Raw genomic sequence first — 16776 nt, 5'->3', positions numbered from 1 at the left:
TTTCAGATATCAAATCAAATGTCAAAACCAAGATATAAACTACTAATCTCTGACAGAGAGAATTTTAAATTCTAAGACATCTTCTCAGAGTGAGAATAATCTACATAAACTACGATGGTATCTCAAAAGCGATGTAGTTTATTCTAAATGCATCAGGAGCATTCAGACTCCTACCCTTCCCTTAGAGTACAGAAAGGACAGTATTTTGCCTGTGTAAAACTCAGTTATTCCCCAAATGTTGAGAGCTCAAATTAAAAAAAAATATATTATTGTAACTATATTTACTGTTTCACAATTTCTCTTCCTCTCATCTGTGGAATAAATGATAAAATGCATTAGTGACAAGAAGGGGGCAACGGTTTATTAACACTAAGTTATTTAACAGAGGACACGAATATGAAACAATACCAAAGCTGATGAGGCTACACATATAATTTATCATGTGCAGAATATCAGAACATACACAAACCCCTGGAAATAAGACACATCATCACTGCAGGTGGTCTGGGGCTGGCAGGGAGGGCAAGGATGGCAAGTGATGGTGCCTCCTGCGCTCACCGCAGCAGAGCCCTAATGGCTGAAGTTGATCCTCTTGTCAGCTCCCCTGGAGCCTGAGGAGCCACCATGGGATTAGATTGCTGAATTTGTTCTCTGGGCTTGATAAATGAGGCCCAGGACATTTACAAACCCCACTCACCACTTGAGATCTCAGGCCAATCTCTGCATTGCCCATATTTTAGTGGTGCAAAGTAGATCTGCTGCAACTGGAAAAGGACAAATTTTGCTACTGGCTATGTGATATTACAACTTCAGTAGGAAAGGATCTATTGCTGAATGAAGAATAAAGTTCAGCAAAATGTTAGTATCTCAAATAAAACTCTGAATTCTAGGGCCAAAGAACAATCAGTACTTTCTTCTGACTAGAATATGCTACTTTTATAAACTCAAAACCACTTGTGTTGTTCATATATAAATGTATAAATATATATATTTACATTTTTATATACTTACATAGACATATATACTTATGTATTCACATATACTGTACTAACTATGCTTACTATAAATATTGAGAGGGTTTTTCTTTTTGAAATATTCAAAACTACATTTTCACAGAATGCAGTTAATTTGGCTGGTAATGAAACAACTAGAAATGCCTTTTATTTCCATCATTCTTAAGAATTTACAGGCTACTTCTCTCAATCATATTCAGACGGAAAGGAAACTGATGTTTGGAATTCCAGTCGTTCCATCACACTGTACAGAAGTGAGCAGCAAGCAGCCATTGTCCTCACTGAAACCACAGGTGCATTCCCTTACTCAAAGTAATTTTTTTTATTTAAATTAAGATGGAAAATAATTTCAAATCTTGTTATTGTTACTATGATATGGTATCTTGGTCTGCACTTTTATTAGCACCAACAAATTTTGACACCACAAAAATGTGACTTTTCACACCCAAATTTTCTCTACAGCACACTTATCCCAAACAGCTGCCCATTATTGTCTCCACAAGTCTCATGGAAAGCATCTGTTGATGTTTTCATAATCATATGTCACCTGTATGTCCAGAGAGCGCATCTGGACAATGTACTGAGTGCAATACAGGTTCTACCACAGTCCCACAGGCAACGGCATCACAGTGCTTTTCTCCACTATCAGTGGAGAACTACGTCTAACTACCCTTGGGCAGGCATAGCTTTATGTCTATTTGCCCAAAAGAAACCCAGGAGCATTCAGGACAGCTTATTTTCTAGTGGTCAAAGAGCTAACACAAGCCTCCAGGTCTTTCAGTTCAGTTCCCACTGTAATTCTTGGCTTGAAAATGGAAACGTCTTCGTAGACACAAGACACTTCATAGCTTTATGTTCCACTACAGTGACAGAGGTAGAATTTCCTAGGCTTGTTCTATGGATATGAAACTACTGAAAAAATGTGTTTTTTAAGATTTAGTGAGAAGAAAGTTATTTCAAAAACTGCTGAATATTTAAATCTGACATTTTATGTCTGTCTAGTCTATAATAATACATATGTTTTACAAATAAGAATAAATATCATTATAAAAAGCCTGAATTTTCAAATTTCCTCAGATGACATTAATCTTAAATTCCTCATCTTAAACACGGGTGTTGAACTCGTGCCCATTATGTATTTCAGTGTACTAAGCTACATGAATTACCTTAAATGGGGCTAAATCAATTTTTTCTCTTACTCAGAGTTTTTAAGTAAGACTACATCTCATCCTGAAAGTTGTGTTATAAATTTAGCAAAAATCTACAATAGCAACATAACCGTTCCAGTCTTAAAGTCTATGACACAGAGAAGATTTGACTAGATGACCATAGTCTAGCAGCACAAGAATATGTTGCTACTGCACAGTTTATCGCAATGGTTCTCTCTAAACAGCTTAACATGCAATATGTGCTCCAGTACACATTGTCTTCTCCCTGCTTTTCCCCACATCCTAAAATGGAAGAGCCTGGCACTTGCAGATGGTGTCTCCTGCTGCTTCTGCTGCCTGGGAGTCCCTGAACCAAATTTTCTTGCCCTTTTTCTGTCCCAGGCTCCTGACCTTGTCTCTCCCCCCTTCTCTCTGCTCTCAGCAACTCCCTGGCAATGTGCCCCAGGGTACATTCCCATTTAGAGAAGGACCCCCCTACTGAAATGAAGCTTGCTGAAATAGGACAGACAGTTTATTGAGTTTTCTCCCAGGGAACTGAGTTAGTTTAATGAGAATGATTGGTAATGTCTACTACTTAATTACAACAGTATTAGGATAAAGTCTGCTTAATGGAGATGCTTATAGCACACACCAAGCAACTAAATTATTTTTAAAAACCTTTCATGGAAATGTTGAACAACTGTTAAAGTTCTGCTGTTGTGATAAACAGGTGTCAAAATGAACCATGGGTACGTGTAGTCTTAAAAATGGGCTATAGCAAAGGGAAAAAAAAGAGGTTAAAAACCAAAAGAGATATTATGTGAAAAAACACTATTGACATAATACTACATTCTGGAAATCAATGCAGAAATAAAAAGGAAGAATGTAGTTTCAATCCGGTCTTCCTGTGACCATTTGTGTTTTGGTTTGGTTTTTATTTTAAAACAAACCATATTTGTATGTCCCTTAGACATTTAATATCATAAAATTAAGGCTATGGTAATGGCATGCAGTACTAATATCAGTGTACTAACAGCATTTAGACAGCAGTACACCATCAATGTGCTTTTTTTTTTTTTATTCATGGATCATGTTGCTTCATCACTTATTCATGTTCTGGAAACTACTTTTATAAGCTGGAAAAAACCACTTTAGGTGTTTATTAAGATCGTTACCACATTTTGCTATCATATTAGTAACATGTTTTAAATTAACTCTGTTGTGTAAATGTAAATAAGGGAGCAGAAATAACTAATTTTTTGGGGGGGTCAGGGGGGACGGGAGAAAAGAAGCATATAAGCTACAATTATGCACTAAAGTTTTAAAAAAAGTTCTATCATTGGCTTCTCCTCAACTCGATGTTTATATAAATGGCTACTGCTTTATAAAAGGTGAGGCAATGTGAGGTCATGCGTTCCCAAAGACCATTGTGGATGGCCATGTGGATGTCCACATCATCTCGGCATATTGCCATTTTTGTTAATGGTTTGGGTGAAGCGGCCAACCCTGACACTTGCACAGACACCAACACATCACCGTAGGGCTGACACAATGTCCTGTCCAGAAGCACTGTTACTGTAATGTCTGCTCATTTTTGGGACAGAAGGAACTGGTTTTAACCAAGTTTTAAACATGAAGAGTCTGACGTTAACAGCAGTAAAAATGAGAAAAGAAGTGCTTTTGTGGTCACTTCAGGTACTTAAAGGTATAAGCCCAGTATAACAAAGATTAGAATCAAAGTTCATTACTCAATACACTATTAAATATGAACATTAAAATGGCTCTGTGCTAATAAGAACCAAAATCCCCAAATCACAGCAATACCTAAAGCTAGAAACTGCCTTATCCCTTTCTGTGTTTGCACAAGACAACTGCAGACAACAGCCTGACTACAGTCTGACTACAGCCAGGCTACCAGCTGTCTTGGTAGCTGTAGAGCACCTCCAACCGAAGTGCCCAATAAAGTCTCGCACTGCAGCTCTGAAGATTAGAAGTTGCTGGCTACTGTAGATACGAGGTTTCTGACCCCAAGTGACCAGCCATAGATTAGTGAGTGAGTAACTTCACTGCGTTTTGCACCTTGGCTCCTCAGCCCCTCACACGCTACCCAGTCAGATGGTTTCATCACCTTCCAGAAGAAGTGTGGCTTTGGCGCTGAACCTCCCGGATCCCATTAAAGGGTCCCTGCTGTATCCCACTGCTCGCCTGGCCCAGCCCTGCACGCTTTCCTCCCGCAGATTCCCTTCACAGCCACATTGAATCCTCTTTTCCTTATCAGGCCGACACAGGCCTGCCCCGCGCGCTTCTCCCTGTGACAAGACGAGGAGAACAGGGGGCAGGATCCAGCTGCTCATTGTTTTGCTTCACAAAACCCTGCCATGGGCACAGATTAACACCAAAAACTCGATGGCAGCAGCCAAGGGAACAGGCCTTTCAGAATGCCTCCACGTGACTATCGGAATGACGGTGCGATGGCTACGTGGTTCTGCACCACTATTGTTTCCATGGGCCTCATTCCCACCAAGTTGTCCCCTCAAACAGGGAAAATATGTTTTCTGGGAAAAGCAACCAAACTGCTTTTTCTTAAAGGGGCTGCTAGTGCCTTGAACGTAGGGCTGCTTCGGCACAGCAGTTACTGCTTCAGTGACTTCTATGACCAGTCTAGGGGGAAACTTCTGCTCTTCTCACCTGCCTGTTAACATTAGACTTGACATTTGCGCAAATCCACTTTCCTGTTAAAGACAGGAATCACGAGGTAGGAGTTTCATGCTTAGAAATATATTCCTGTCTACTTGTAGGTACCCACGAACTACTGAATCTTCTGTGATGCAGCAAGGCACAAAGACTTGGAGCCACCAAGACTTGGAGCCTTCCTGGTAAGACTAGTGATTAAATCACGTTGCCTTCCTTGTAGAGTTGAGTTCTCTCAACAGGAGACAGAAAGCAGTATTGTACAAAATTCTTCATGTGTCTGCTTGTCAAAACAGCAAGATTACACTAAATCTCAAACAAAATCTAGAAACATGTCAGTGATCTCTTTTCACTGTAAAACAAGAGAATGAGTTCTGATCTTAGAAATACCTTTCTAGGCTTGAAAAGGTACTCCTGTGCATTTCATTTTCTTGGGGCTATCAACTACTGTGGAACAGCTGATGGAAAGTAGGAGAAGTGGAAGGAGATGGAAAGCAATAACCTCTGTGGCCAACTGTGCAGGCAGATACAAACTATGCATGCAGCTGAGAGCAGGACAATTTTGGCAGATTGGCAAAATTACAGGAACAGATCATTAGAAGTATCTAAATAGGAGATCTAACACTCTAAATATAATAAAAGTATCTAAATAGGTATCTATAAATGTTTAATAATGATATAAGGAGTCCTTAAGTTCAGATTGAAATGGGAATTAAATGCCTAGGCAAGTTTTAAGGTCCAATACTCACTCTTTGTTCTTACAACCAACATTCTTAAGAATTCTGGTGGCTGCATGCAGATTGTTTCATCAACAGTCACAGTAATGCAATGGGGTATACAATTTCATAAGGGGTTTGGATCACTCTGTAATTCATGAATGTTGGCTAACTCCTTGATGGCAAAAATTAAGAACTTTACTAGTCACTGAGCTATTTCAAGTCTACCATTAAGTTTGAGTATTCTGCAGTCCTGATACGGACCTCACTCTACCACATCTCCTAACAATGCCACGGCACTGCTAATGAAGTCACAGCTGCTATTCCTATTGTGCTTGTGAACAGCACTTAAATCATTTTTGTTCAAGGTACCCAACCTCCCACTACTCTGAGATGTATATTCTTAATATACTTCAAGACAGAAACTTGAAAGATCTAAAAAGTATTTGACATCTGGCACGGTGACTCAATTAATTATCGTGCTGAATTAATTAGCTTGCTTCATCTCCTGAGCCAACAGCGGTGAAAGTGTGTTCAGCAACACAGCATTGCTTGAAATAAGAAGCATGGGATAACAGGATCTTACATGTGCAGGCTGTATATAGTGCAGAGTACAAGGTTAGCAAGTAAACTGTAACTGGTGTGGGTAGGTAATGAATCCTGTGAGGCAGTGTCACATTGCTGAGACTAAACGGTGAAGTCAGGCAAGATACTTGTAGTCAACCACAAACATATATTACAATAAAAAAAACAGCTGCAAAAGTTGTGATATTTACTCACCTGCGGTTCCCAGAATTTTTCCTTCCTTTCCTCTCTATACCAAAAATTCATGTTAAAGCTTTTTTCCAAAAATCATTTGATGTCTATAACAGTGCAACAGTTCATTCAGAAATGAACTAAACTTGCTGTCAGCTGCTGATGTGAAAGTTTGATTGAATTCTAGGGAGGTGAGGCTTTACCCAAATGAGCTTTACAAAACAGATATAAATACCTTAAGTAAACAAACACAACTTCCCTTATGAACAACAGAGAGCATGTATACTAGTGAGAAAAGTAATAAAATGTGTCAAGCAAACAGAAAAATCATAAATGAACCAGAATCGTTTCAAGAAAAAAAAAAAAGATAAAAGAAACTACGTAGAAGCTGGCACTGGGTTTGTGTTGCTTGAACAGTAAATTAAAGTTCTATCAAAAGGTTTACATTTCTTCACACAGCAGTTTAAAGTAACAAATGTAGGATTACAGGAAACATCTGATATTCGGGAAAAAGAAAGAATACTTAGAATCACAGAATAATTCACGTTGGAAGGGACCTCTGGAGGCCAAACTCCTGCTCAAAGCAGGGCAAACTTCAAAGTCAGATCCAACTTCGAAGTTAACCCAGATTGCTCAAGATCACATCCAGTTCAGTTTTGACTATCTCAAAGGATGGAGTTGCACAGGGGGCAAACCAATATTGCCGAGGACTACAATTCTGTTTACAGGAACTTTTTCAGATATCCAGATGTATTTACATTAGTAGACAAAACAAATGTAATATCTTTCAGGTGTTAGCAAAAATAAACTTTACGGTTTTTTAATTTGACAAGAAACAAATTAGTATCTTTCCAGTTTAGTGAGAAAAAAGTCATGAAGATTTTCATCCCACATCTCTCTGCACTGGGTTGATAAAGTTGTTCCATCCCATTATAATCACCAAACTGCACTCACTGCTTAATTATAAGTTCATTAAAAACAAGTATCTTAGCTAAATGCTCTTGTTACAGCAAAAGCTGTATTTGCCCAAATTTGAAAAGTAGTAACAGACCTTAATATATGCCTGTGCTACCAAAGGAGAAGCAATCTCCTGCTCTACGTTTTCTGAAGAAAACAAAAATGAAACTGTATGATTAACTGCATATTGCAAATTTATCCTAAGAATATCTGATAACGATAACATCTGGAATGAAGGGTCAATCAACATTGTCTCCCATACTCAAGCATTCTCATCAAGTCTTATATACCTGAGGAAGTGGTGCAAGTGGACAGGCAATGGGGACATTGTATATAGTTCAGACTAATTCTCTGAGAATATCTGGAAAGGTGACCCTGTATTGAAAAAAGCAACAAATATCTCTAGAAAAAGGGGTTCCCAATCTTGGAATGTGCATCTTGAAAAATGCATTTCAGCATTTACAATGTGGTTCAAACATTATCAGTGGGTGTTCCTTTCAAGGACTGAAGCCCTGTAGATGCCAAGTACAGGTGTCAGAGTTTAAAAATGTAGGTGTCTGCCTTAGCAGGTTACTCTGAGTAGCTGTGCTAAATATTTTAGCTCCACCTCCTCCCTCCAGTCTGCAGGGAAACCTGTGTTCCTTCAGAAGGTGATTCACTAGGATGAGAGGAACAGCCTCAAGTTGCACCAGAGGAGGTTTAAATTGGATACTAGGAAAAATTTCTTCACTAAAAGGGTTATCAAACACTGGAAGGGGCTGCCCAGGGCATGGTTGAGTTGCCATCCCTGGAGGTATTTAAAAGATGTGTAGATGTAGCTTGTGTGTAGACACAGCTAAGTGATGGGCTTGGCAGTGTTAGGTTTATGGTTGGACTTGATGATCTTAAAGGTCTTTTCCAACTTAAATGATTCTATGAAATAATACTGAAGCTCAGACTTAAAACCAATACAAACAAAAATGAAATGAAGACATAGGAATGCCATGATTTTCAGTGCACTAAACTGAGACTAGCACAGCATTATTTTTAAGCAATATGGTCCAAATACTTTCTGCAATTCGAATAAAAAACAAGGCTAATTGAGAATATATTATGACAGGTGCCTTTTGATGTCTTTCAAAATAATTTTAATCTGATGGAAGAACTTGGTATGTTCAGTAACATTAAGAAAAATTTCATTATTTTCATCCTAAAATAATGGAGCTGTTTATTTTCTATACTATCCGGTAATATAAATTAAGTGTTCAGCAATTAATGCTACGCAAAATTTAAAAAGCCACTAAAAAATCAGCTATTACTGCTGAAATGCAACAGCTTGGTTCAGCAAACAAGGAAGTGACACGTTCCTTCTTCTGTAAAATAACAAGTTTAATACTATTAACCTGTGCTCCAAATAACTTTACGTGGATGGTTGCCATAGATGAACTAATTGGAAAAGAGCCAAATACCACTGTCCGCGAAAGCTAACAATGGCTGTTTTCAGTGCTCCAGCTGAGTAGTAATTCAGGCAATTCCCTGAAGGATGACACATAATATAACGAAGCGAAGCATCTCGGAGTGTCTACATACCAAGGTGTTATTATTCAGATCCATCTTCCCAGCGAAAGGCCCCCATGTTGTTCCAACCGGAAGCTGCTGCCGGCTCTGAATCTTGCGCTCCCCGTCTTTCTGGACCACCTCCAACTCTCCTGCAAACAAAGGAAACAAGCAGTGTTGAGAGTACTTTCACTTGTGCCTTGACAACAACCACCTCTGCCTTTGTGCCGGCTTTATACACACAATGTTCTGAGGACCCATACAATGAGAATTAATTATGCTCGCCTGAAAAACAACCGATCTTGTCATCCTGCAAAAGGAAAACAAACCTTTTTCCCTTATAATTATATTCAAATTTGGTTTAGAAAGTCCCTTTCCTTTCTTGCATCTTTTCACAGGCATTCGAGTTTGAAGGCATTTTTATTCACAATAGCGGTTTCATAAAAGTTCTGAAGAAATGCTGAGAAGGGGGAAGAAGCTCAAAGGCAGGGTACCACAGCACCCACACCTGATGCATTAACCTCCTTGATGCATTCTGCTGTCACAAGTCCACATTCTGAAGCACTCAGGTACTAATAATTTAGAGACATAACATACAGAGATATAAACCCACAATAATGGTACTAATTTTGAATGAACTACTAAAAACAACTGAAAAAAGCATTTTGAACCAAGTGAGGTTTTACAGGCAGTAACATTTCAGAATTAGACCCAAAATTATTTAAATTGTTAGCCTGAGGTTTTAACACAAAATACCTAAAAGCAATGGAGAGGTCATATAGTGATTTTTTTCTTCTTAGTGTGTACTAATTTGTCTTTTTTTTTTTAAAGCAAATTTTATTTTTTAAAAGTAAGGACTTCAAAATCAGCACTTAAAAGTGAAATTGTTACATCAGCTCACTATAACTTTTCTGGGTTTTGCTCTGAAAAGAGAAAGAATAATGCACAATTGATCATTACTGTGGAAGGAAAAATAAAATTCAGTCACCACCTTTCTTCTCAACATTTTTTTCACTTCACTTCAGGATTAAAAAAATAGTTTGGATAATCCTTTGAAAGCAGTCTCTTCAATAAGCCTATTTTTCTATGAAATAATGTTTCAGTTTAAAATGTACCAACAGTTATGTTTATATACACAATGTCTACCATTCTTTTCTAAAACAGTTCAAATACATTCTGTTTTCAAACTTTAAGAGGGATAAAATGGAACAAGGAGGAGGGGTTGATCTGTGCTTTTCTTGTTAGACATTTAGCTGAATTTTCACATACTATTGCACTTCCAAGCTTTGGCCTTCCCGAAGGTAGCCAGAAATTCTGTTGTTGTCACAAGCAGCAGAGCTCACCTTACCCCCGCTGTAGCCAGGATTTCTCCTGCCTATTAAAGCCCCTTTCTTCCCTTTCCATACCAACAGTAACTCCTGCCTTTTGCATCAGCACGTCCCTTCTACCCCAAATCAGGACGGTGCTTTTCCACAAACAGGGGAATATCCAACTGTGCAAGGAGTCAACTCGTCCCAGATTTAGAACTGGCAGTTGTTGTGAAACGAACCTTGGGCCGGAGGAAGTGAGTAACTCCTCCTGGCGTCCAGGCAGTCTCCACAGACTTCCCCGAGCTAACCATTCCCCTGGATGCCTGGATCTACGCTACAGCCAGGCTGCAAAGTTCTCCCTCATCCGCAGGGGTTAATCTCGACCGTTTTCCAAAAAGAAGACTTGGCTCCAGCTTCCATTTTCAAGCACAGAAATCTGAATTTCACCTCTGAGTGTTGCAGATTACAAAACTACTCTACGTAAAATTGTGCATCAGATCCTTCCTGCAAACTGGAACAAATCTAGGAAATAGAGCTGTATCAGTTTACAAAAGCTTCTATGTATGCGGGCGAGTCCCCATTGTGACAGTGCTATGACATTTTAAAAGGCAGTATGTGAGCAGGAAAGCTTATGGATTAATTACATCTAATTTACACATGTGACATACATGCATCCAAACTCGGGGCGGGGGGGAGCTTTTCTCCCTCTCCCAGTCACATTGTTACAAATTGTATTAACTTTAAAAAAATCTCTTTATATGTTAATTATGGAAGAGAGAAATCTTTCTGGTATTGCAAGGTAACATGTTGATCACTTTGGCACACTGCAGCGTTTTCTCTCTACATAGAGATGAAAACTGTAGCATTTGCTTGCTTTTAGACACTAAAAAACAGCCATGTCTATGGACATGTCACATTTAACTGATACCAGAGGAATCATGAGAATCTTTGAAAACCCTTTTAAAAAATAATTCAGCCTCCCTTTCTGCCACTGACATTTTTCATTTGAAAAGGGTTCAGACACAGTCAAACAGTGACTCCTTATCTGTACCTGTGGATTTACAAGCAGGCCTGTCTTTTAATGGATTAAGAACGACAAACTTAGGGCAGATCATCCAGTGATATCCGAAAACCTACCTAACTTTTAAGGTACACATCATTACACTTTATGTTAAATTAAATTAATAACATGGATCTTACACCTAATAAGTAGTTCTGGTTTGAACCAAACAGAAAACCAAGCAATTATTTTCCAAAACTGTATTTTTTTTCCTCCAGTTGATAATTTAATAAGTTAATATGGATTTTTTTCTCTCTTTTATTCGCTTTTGTTACAGTCCCAAGTTGTAGTTTGGGCAATACATTTCAATATGTATGAATATTTTGAAATGTACTACACATGGGGTAACATCACACTGAATTGCTCTGAAGCAGCTGTATTTCCCCCCCTACTCAGAACACCGTGACAGAGGCGCAGACTGCATATGGGGCTACAAAACATTTTGCTCCATAAACTTCCTGTTTCCCTTAATCATAGTTCTCCAAAAAAGCTGCATTTATCTCTGGTCATCATGACCAGCAGCCATTTTAACTCTATGTGTGAACATTAGGTTGGGAAGCTACTGGTATGTTTTGGCAAACACAGATATTTTGGCTACGCTTGTACAAGGTGTAGCACGTTGCAATTTGATTCTCGGCAAAGATTTTTTTTTTTCCTCTGAAAATCTTTGCTAGGGGAAAAATATTAACACTAAGAGAGCTGTAAGTTAAAAAAACACTGCACATCAGGGTCCACAAGCATCTGTGAAGATTTTTTTTTTTTCCTACCAGAGCCTGCATCTTTCGTAAAATCCCTGCATACGTTCCTTTGTCTGCCCTGAGCAGGAAGGCCAGGGGCTCGTATGAGGGTTTATAGAAGAAAGATTACAAATGTCACTATTAAAAATCCTCTCCTGAATTCCCCTGACCCCGCAGTAAGGAGCCTGCAACTTTCCTGCATTCATTTACATTTTGCTCCTCTGAAATTTCCTATTTGGTGAGTGGTATCGAACCCACAGCAACAGATGGGGCTGGTCACCGGCTGACAAGAACGGGGGATGTCCCCTGCTCACCGCTGGCTTCCTATGGGGAGGCTGGTTTAAGCGGTGCCATACGCAACTTGTGACCTCAAGGGAGCTTGCTGGAAAAAAAGAACCTCACCCTGTTACTCTTAATTGTGTCAGCAAGACACGCTTTCCCCCTTCAGCCTCAGAAGAAGTTCTGATGTAAGTGCTCTCTGCAGCTCCCTGCACAACTGCTCAGCATCTTCACAGATTACATCAGGAAAGGGAAGAGGAGTGGAGATTTTATTGCCATATCACCACTTGCAGGAAGAAGTGTAAAGACTCAGCTGGTACTGACTCTTCAGAGGTGCCTGTCCATGGAGATCCCAACGAGCAGGGAGGAAAAGGAAAGAAAGGATGAAAAACCGCTGCAGCTTCCTTTAATCTGCACTCCAGCCCAAAGGAAGCAGAAAATTTCGTGCCAAACACTGTTAGGAGTTTCTAGTGATCAGCAACTGCAACAGACCACCTCAGTACTGAACGCTGAACATAACGTTCCTTCACGTAATAGCAAACGCTAGTGTACAGAAATCATACACACCCCTGGGATTCATCGTTCCTATGGCAAAGCTGAGAAACAGTTGTATTTTGCTGCTTTCATCCTAGACTTGTCAACCCTCTGATTGAAAAGGACAGCAAGGAGCATAGCAGAAGCAGCCCTAAGAAATGCAACTAAAGAGAAAGTGACATCCTGCTTTTAGTTTTTGTGAGTTAGGGAAAAAAAAATTATTTAAGAGACATTTAATTTTGTAATACTTATTTCCCTTTTCCTTGCTACAGAGCAAGTATTTTTTTCAGCTTGTTCTTCAGGAACACACTTATTTCCAGCTTGCTGAGTAAGTTTATACAAAATATTTGAGACACATAGTATGGGCTAATCAATTTTGGTAAAAGATAATGCTGTTAGTGCTGTGGGCTGTTTCTCTTATCTTGTTGATGTAGCATACTTTTAAAGTCTGTGATTACTCAAAGACTTATGATAGCTGCACTGTAAAAGAAGCCCCAAGTCATGACTCACTAGTACAGCTACAAAACATCCCATGGCTTTTAAGATATTAGGCCACCTTGGTGGATACAAAACCAGAATGAAAGGACTCAATTTAAGGTTCTTTTCTTACATATACATATTGTTTCAATAATACCACATAGGGCGTGCATAAAAGAGAAGGTAGAAAGGTCAGTTTAGCTTTGTCTTTTTTTACAGAAAAATCAGAATAAATAAAAAAAAAACTCCACAAAACATACACTGCACACAGGAACCCAACAACAGCTTTGGCCCTTAATATAATTTGACCACAGTTCGAATACCAGAAGAATTCAACTATACATGGTATTTCTGAGCAAAATAATACTGGTTTTCATCCATCTACCATCATTCTGGAATAAGAATTAAAGGAGTGTGCAGCTGAAGGTAAATGATGAACAGCTCTTTGGGGAAGAAAAAGTGAACAACTTCATTCAGAAATAAGTGTATCCAGATTCATAAATGTTTAACATTTCTAAGCAAGTCACTGATAACTTCGGCAGTAGGGTTGGGGTTTTTATTATCAGCAATAGCATTCTAAGTAGAGTCAGTTAAAAAGAATGAGTAAGCTCTTCCTCTGCTATAATTAGAGATTGGTTATTTGACATGATGGCGCTCTACCAATTTCCACTAGCAAACAGCTCCTTCTTTGCATATTTCCAGTGCACAGCCACCTGGCTCTCCAATGAATATTTCTGCGTGGCAGAGAAATCATACATGTTGTAGTCTCAGACAAGGACTGCTCTAAAGTCAGGGTGAGCAAGTTAAAAACACTCTCAGAAGTTCTTAAGCATTGCCCAGCTCAGCCCCCAAGATCCGCCCGCTGTCCTGTATGCACAAGAAGAATCTGCAATTAGTATTTGACTGGTGATTACCTCCATTATAATGAACTAATACGCGTACATTTGCACATAGCAGTTCATTGATAGCAAAGACCTATCCCATTTCCACTTCTGTGATTCTTAACAAGGTAGCTCTGATATTAAACGCTCATACACTTGCTTGGCAGACATAAACTGCCTTATTGAGACACCTCCTCTAAATTCTCTTCCCTCAATTTTCAAGTCTCTGAGACATAACACACACTAAACTACAGTTTTGAACATAAACTTGAAATACGACATTCTCTATTCAAGTACTCCAGTCAAACCCTGATAAATCAGGCTGGCCATGCAGTGATCTTATCCTTTCTGACTCTTTAATAAATCGAACCTTGTAAGTTCACGCTGTTGGAAGTTGTCACTAAATGAAATTGTGACCTTATCCGATGCGTGAACTTATCCTGCTGACAACTACATTTATTGTGTGGATAAGAATGGGGGAAAAAAAAAAAAGACTTTTGATAATTGTGATCTTACCCATATGCAACTCTAACAGATGGGACCTTTTTGATGTTCCATTAATGATTTGCCTATGATGAGCCTCTACTCAGGGAAAAAAATAAATGTTCTTCATAGGTAAGTGGTAGGGGGACGGGCAGGCAGGATGAGAAGTGCACAAAGAGGTACTGGCAGAGAGCAGTGAATCAGAAGCTATTAGCCTAACACAAAGGGCTTTGAATTAGCTTGTAATTGCAACTGGAAAAGATAACATAATGGAGGTGGCAAAACAGAAACATTCCCTTTCCACAGGACTCATTCAACAACCCAAAACTCTAAAACATGTCACTGAGAGTATGAAGCACTAACCCAAAATATGCTAAGCCATGGCACTTCATGATGAAAGAATGAATACTGCATCCCCTGCCACACTGATGGGATGGCTGCTGCTGCTGGTGTGGAAGAACATTGGGTAACAGGCAATTTGCACAACTGTGTTAAGAAACTGGCCATCTCACCTTACCACGTTTGTCTGTCAAGGATTTCATACGTTGTGTTACCTAATCCTCAGGTCTCTCCACAAGGGATAGAGCACTGTACTCGTTCTGCAGTGCACTGAATTCACAGAGAGAAGATTTTGGTGGGGGGTGACAGAGTACAATCCATTTTGCAGCACTGCAAGTCTGCTGTGGGATACAAGAACTTCCTTCCTCCAAAGTCACTGTCACCCCCCAGCAACTCCTCCCCCCTAACCCTGATTCTCCCTGGTCCCATCCCTCTTAAGCAGTAGGGTCAACTGATCTCTTAGCACAATGGCCATGAGGAAAGTAGACATAAGGATAACCCACAGGTACTTACTGCTCAAAGCTACCGCTCTCCTTCGCCTATGCTTGGAAGCAGGTCTAGATAGCAAAGACAATGCAGGAGAAGCTGCCACATGCCACTTCATTCCTAACCAAGCTGCCTAACATTGCCCCACCTTGCCAATGCTGCTTACAGGGCAGCTGTGCACTCTTGGTAAGGATGACAAATGAAAAGGCTTCTCTGTTTTCTGGAACAAAAACCTTGCTGCTCCCTACCTTTCTTTTGAGCCTCGAAAGTCGAAGTAGAGTTTCTTTATCTCTTCTACCTGCTGCTAGTACTGCAAATGGCAGAGAGAGCAGGTGCTATCCTTATCTGCAGCAGCCCTGTCCTACAACGGACAATAAAGGGAAGGAAAGAATATTCTGAAAGTGAGGATAGGGAAAGACTAGGCAAAGATTTTCTGAAAAAAATACCACAGAAGGAGGAAGGAGGGGGAAATACATTTAAAAAGCAAGGCAAAAGGGAGTGAGTCTGGGGAAGGAATCATTTGAAGACCCAAGCTGGGTCTAATCAGGATACAAAGATACAACCTGGAAAACTGGTAACAGAAGATATTCAAGAAAAAGAGGGATGCAGAAACCTTGCCAGAGTGAGAAAAGACATATACATTTCCAAGCCTGAAACATGAGGACAGAAGTGCATGAAACAGAATGTAAACACCATTATCCTTTTTTAGCCTGGGCATGTTGTTACAGTGCTTAATTCATAAGCTAAACCACCAAAAAAAAGTATACTTATTCTAATACCTCATTGCTCAGCTGAATTCTGGTTAACCTGAACACTTAAAACATATCTACACTGCACACAGTGATGTGATTTCACCTGACATCTGGTCAAACCCATGCTCCACCTCCAAGCAGCCAGATCTTCAGACAGGCTATGAAACTTCTCTGAGAAAAAGTTTCATTAATGGTTACTTAGCTTACACTAGGATCCAGCCATGAACCACCACACCGACACAGTAATCCAGCCTGTTTGATGTGACCTTAGGTATAGCTACAAAAGCTGCTCCAGATTTGCAACTGTAATGCAGAGCTAACTTCAGGGATGTGAAGGTGCGCAATGTCTCGCAACACGGGCAGAGCTTTCAGAGACCATACTTTCAAAAGAAGTATATCCACTAACACTTCAAAAAAACTTAAACTTGTGCTCTATTTGTAAAGTCTTCATTTGCTTACATGAAATGAATACAAATGAAATAATTTTACATTCCTGTAGTGTCTGACACTCCTGTAATCTACAGAATTTGGTAGGAACACAGGATCCCATCCCAAGTTAGAAAAGCATACATCTGCACCAATTTGAAACGACCATGCATCTTCTAAGTTTGGGGAGGGGGG

The 16776-nt window shown here is 39.6% G+C and overlaps 1 protein-coding gene across 1 annotated transcript in view; it reads right to left on the bottom strand.

Annotated features, from left to right (window-relative positions):
* Positions 1-16776, bottom strand: part of LOC106902044 (zinc finger protein ZFPM2-like) — a 202271-nt gene that overhangs the window by 40578 nt on the left and 144917 nt on the right. The window contains exon 4 of the mRNA XM_014965210.1: positions 8851-8969. Coding sequence (XP_014820696.1) covers positions 8851-8969 — 119 coding nt within the window. The remainder of the gene's footprint in view (positions 1-8850; positions 8970-16776) is intronic.

This window comes from Calidris pugnax, unplaced genomic scaffold, assembly GCF_001431845.1.
Source record: "Calidris pugnax isolate Ruff unplaced genomic scaffold, ASM143184v1 scaffold41, whole genome shotgun sequence".
Classification (NCBI taxonomy): domain Eukaryota; kingdom Metazoa; phylum Chordata; class Aves; order Charadriiformes; family Scolopacidae; genus Calidris; species Calidris pugnax.
This window is presented reverse-complemented; position numbering and strand designations above follow the sequence as displayed.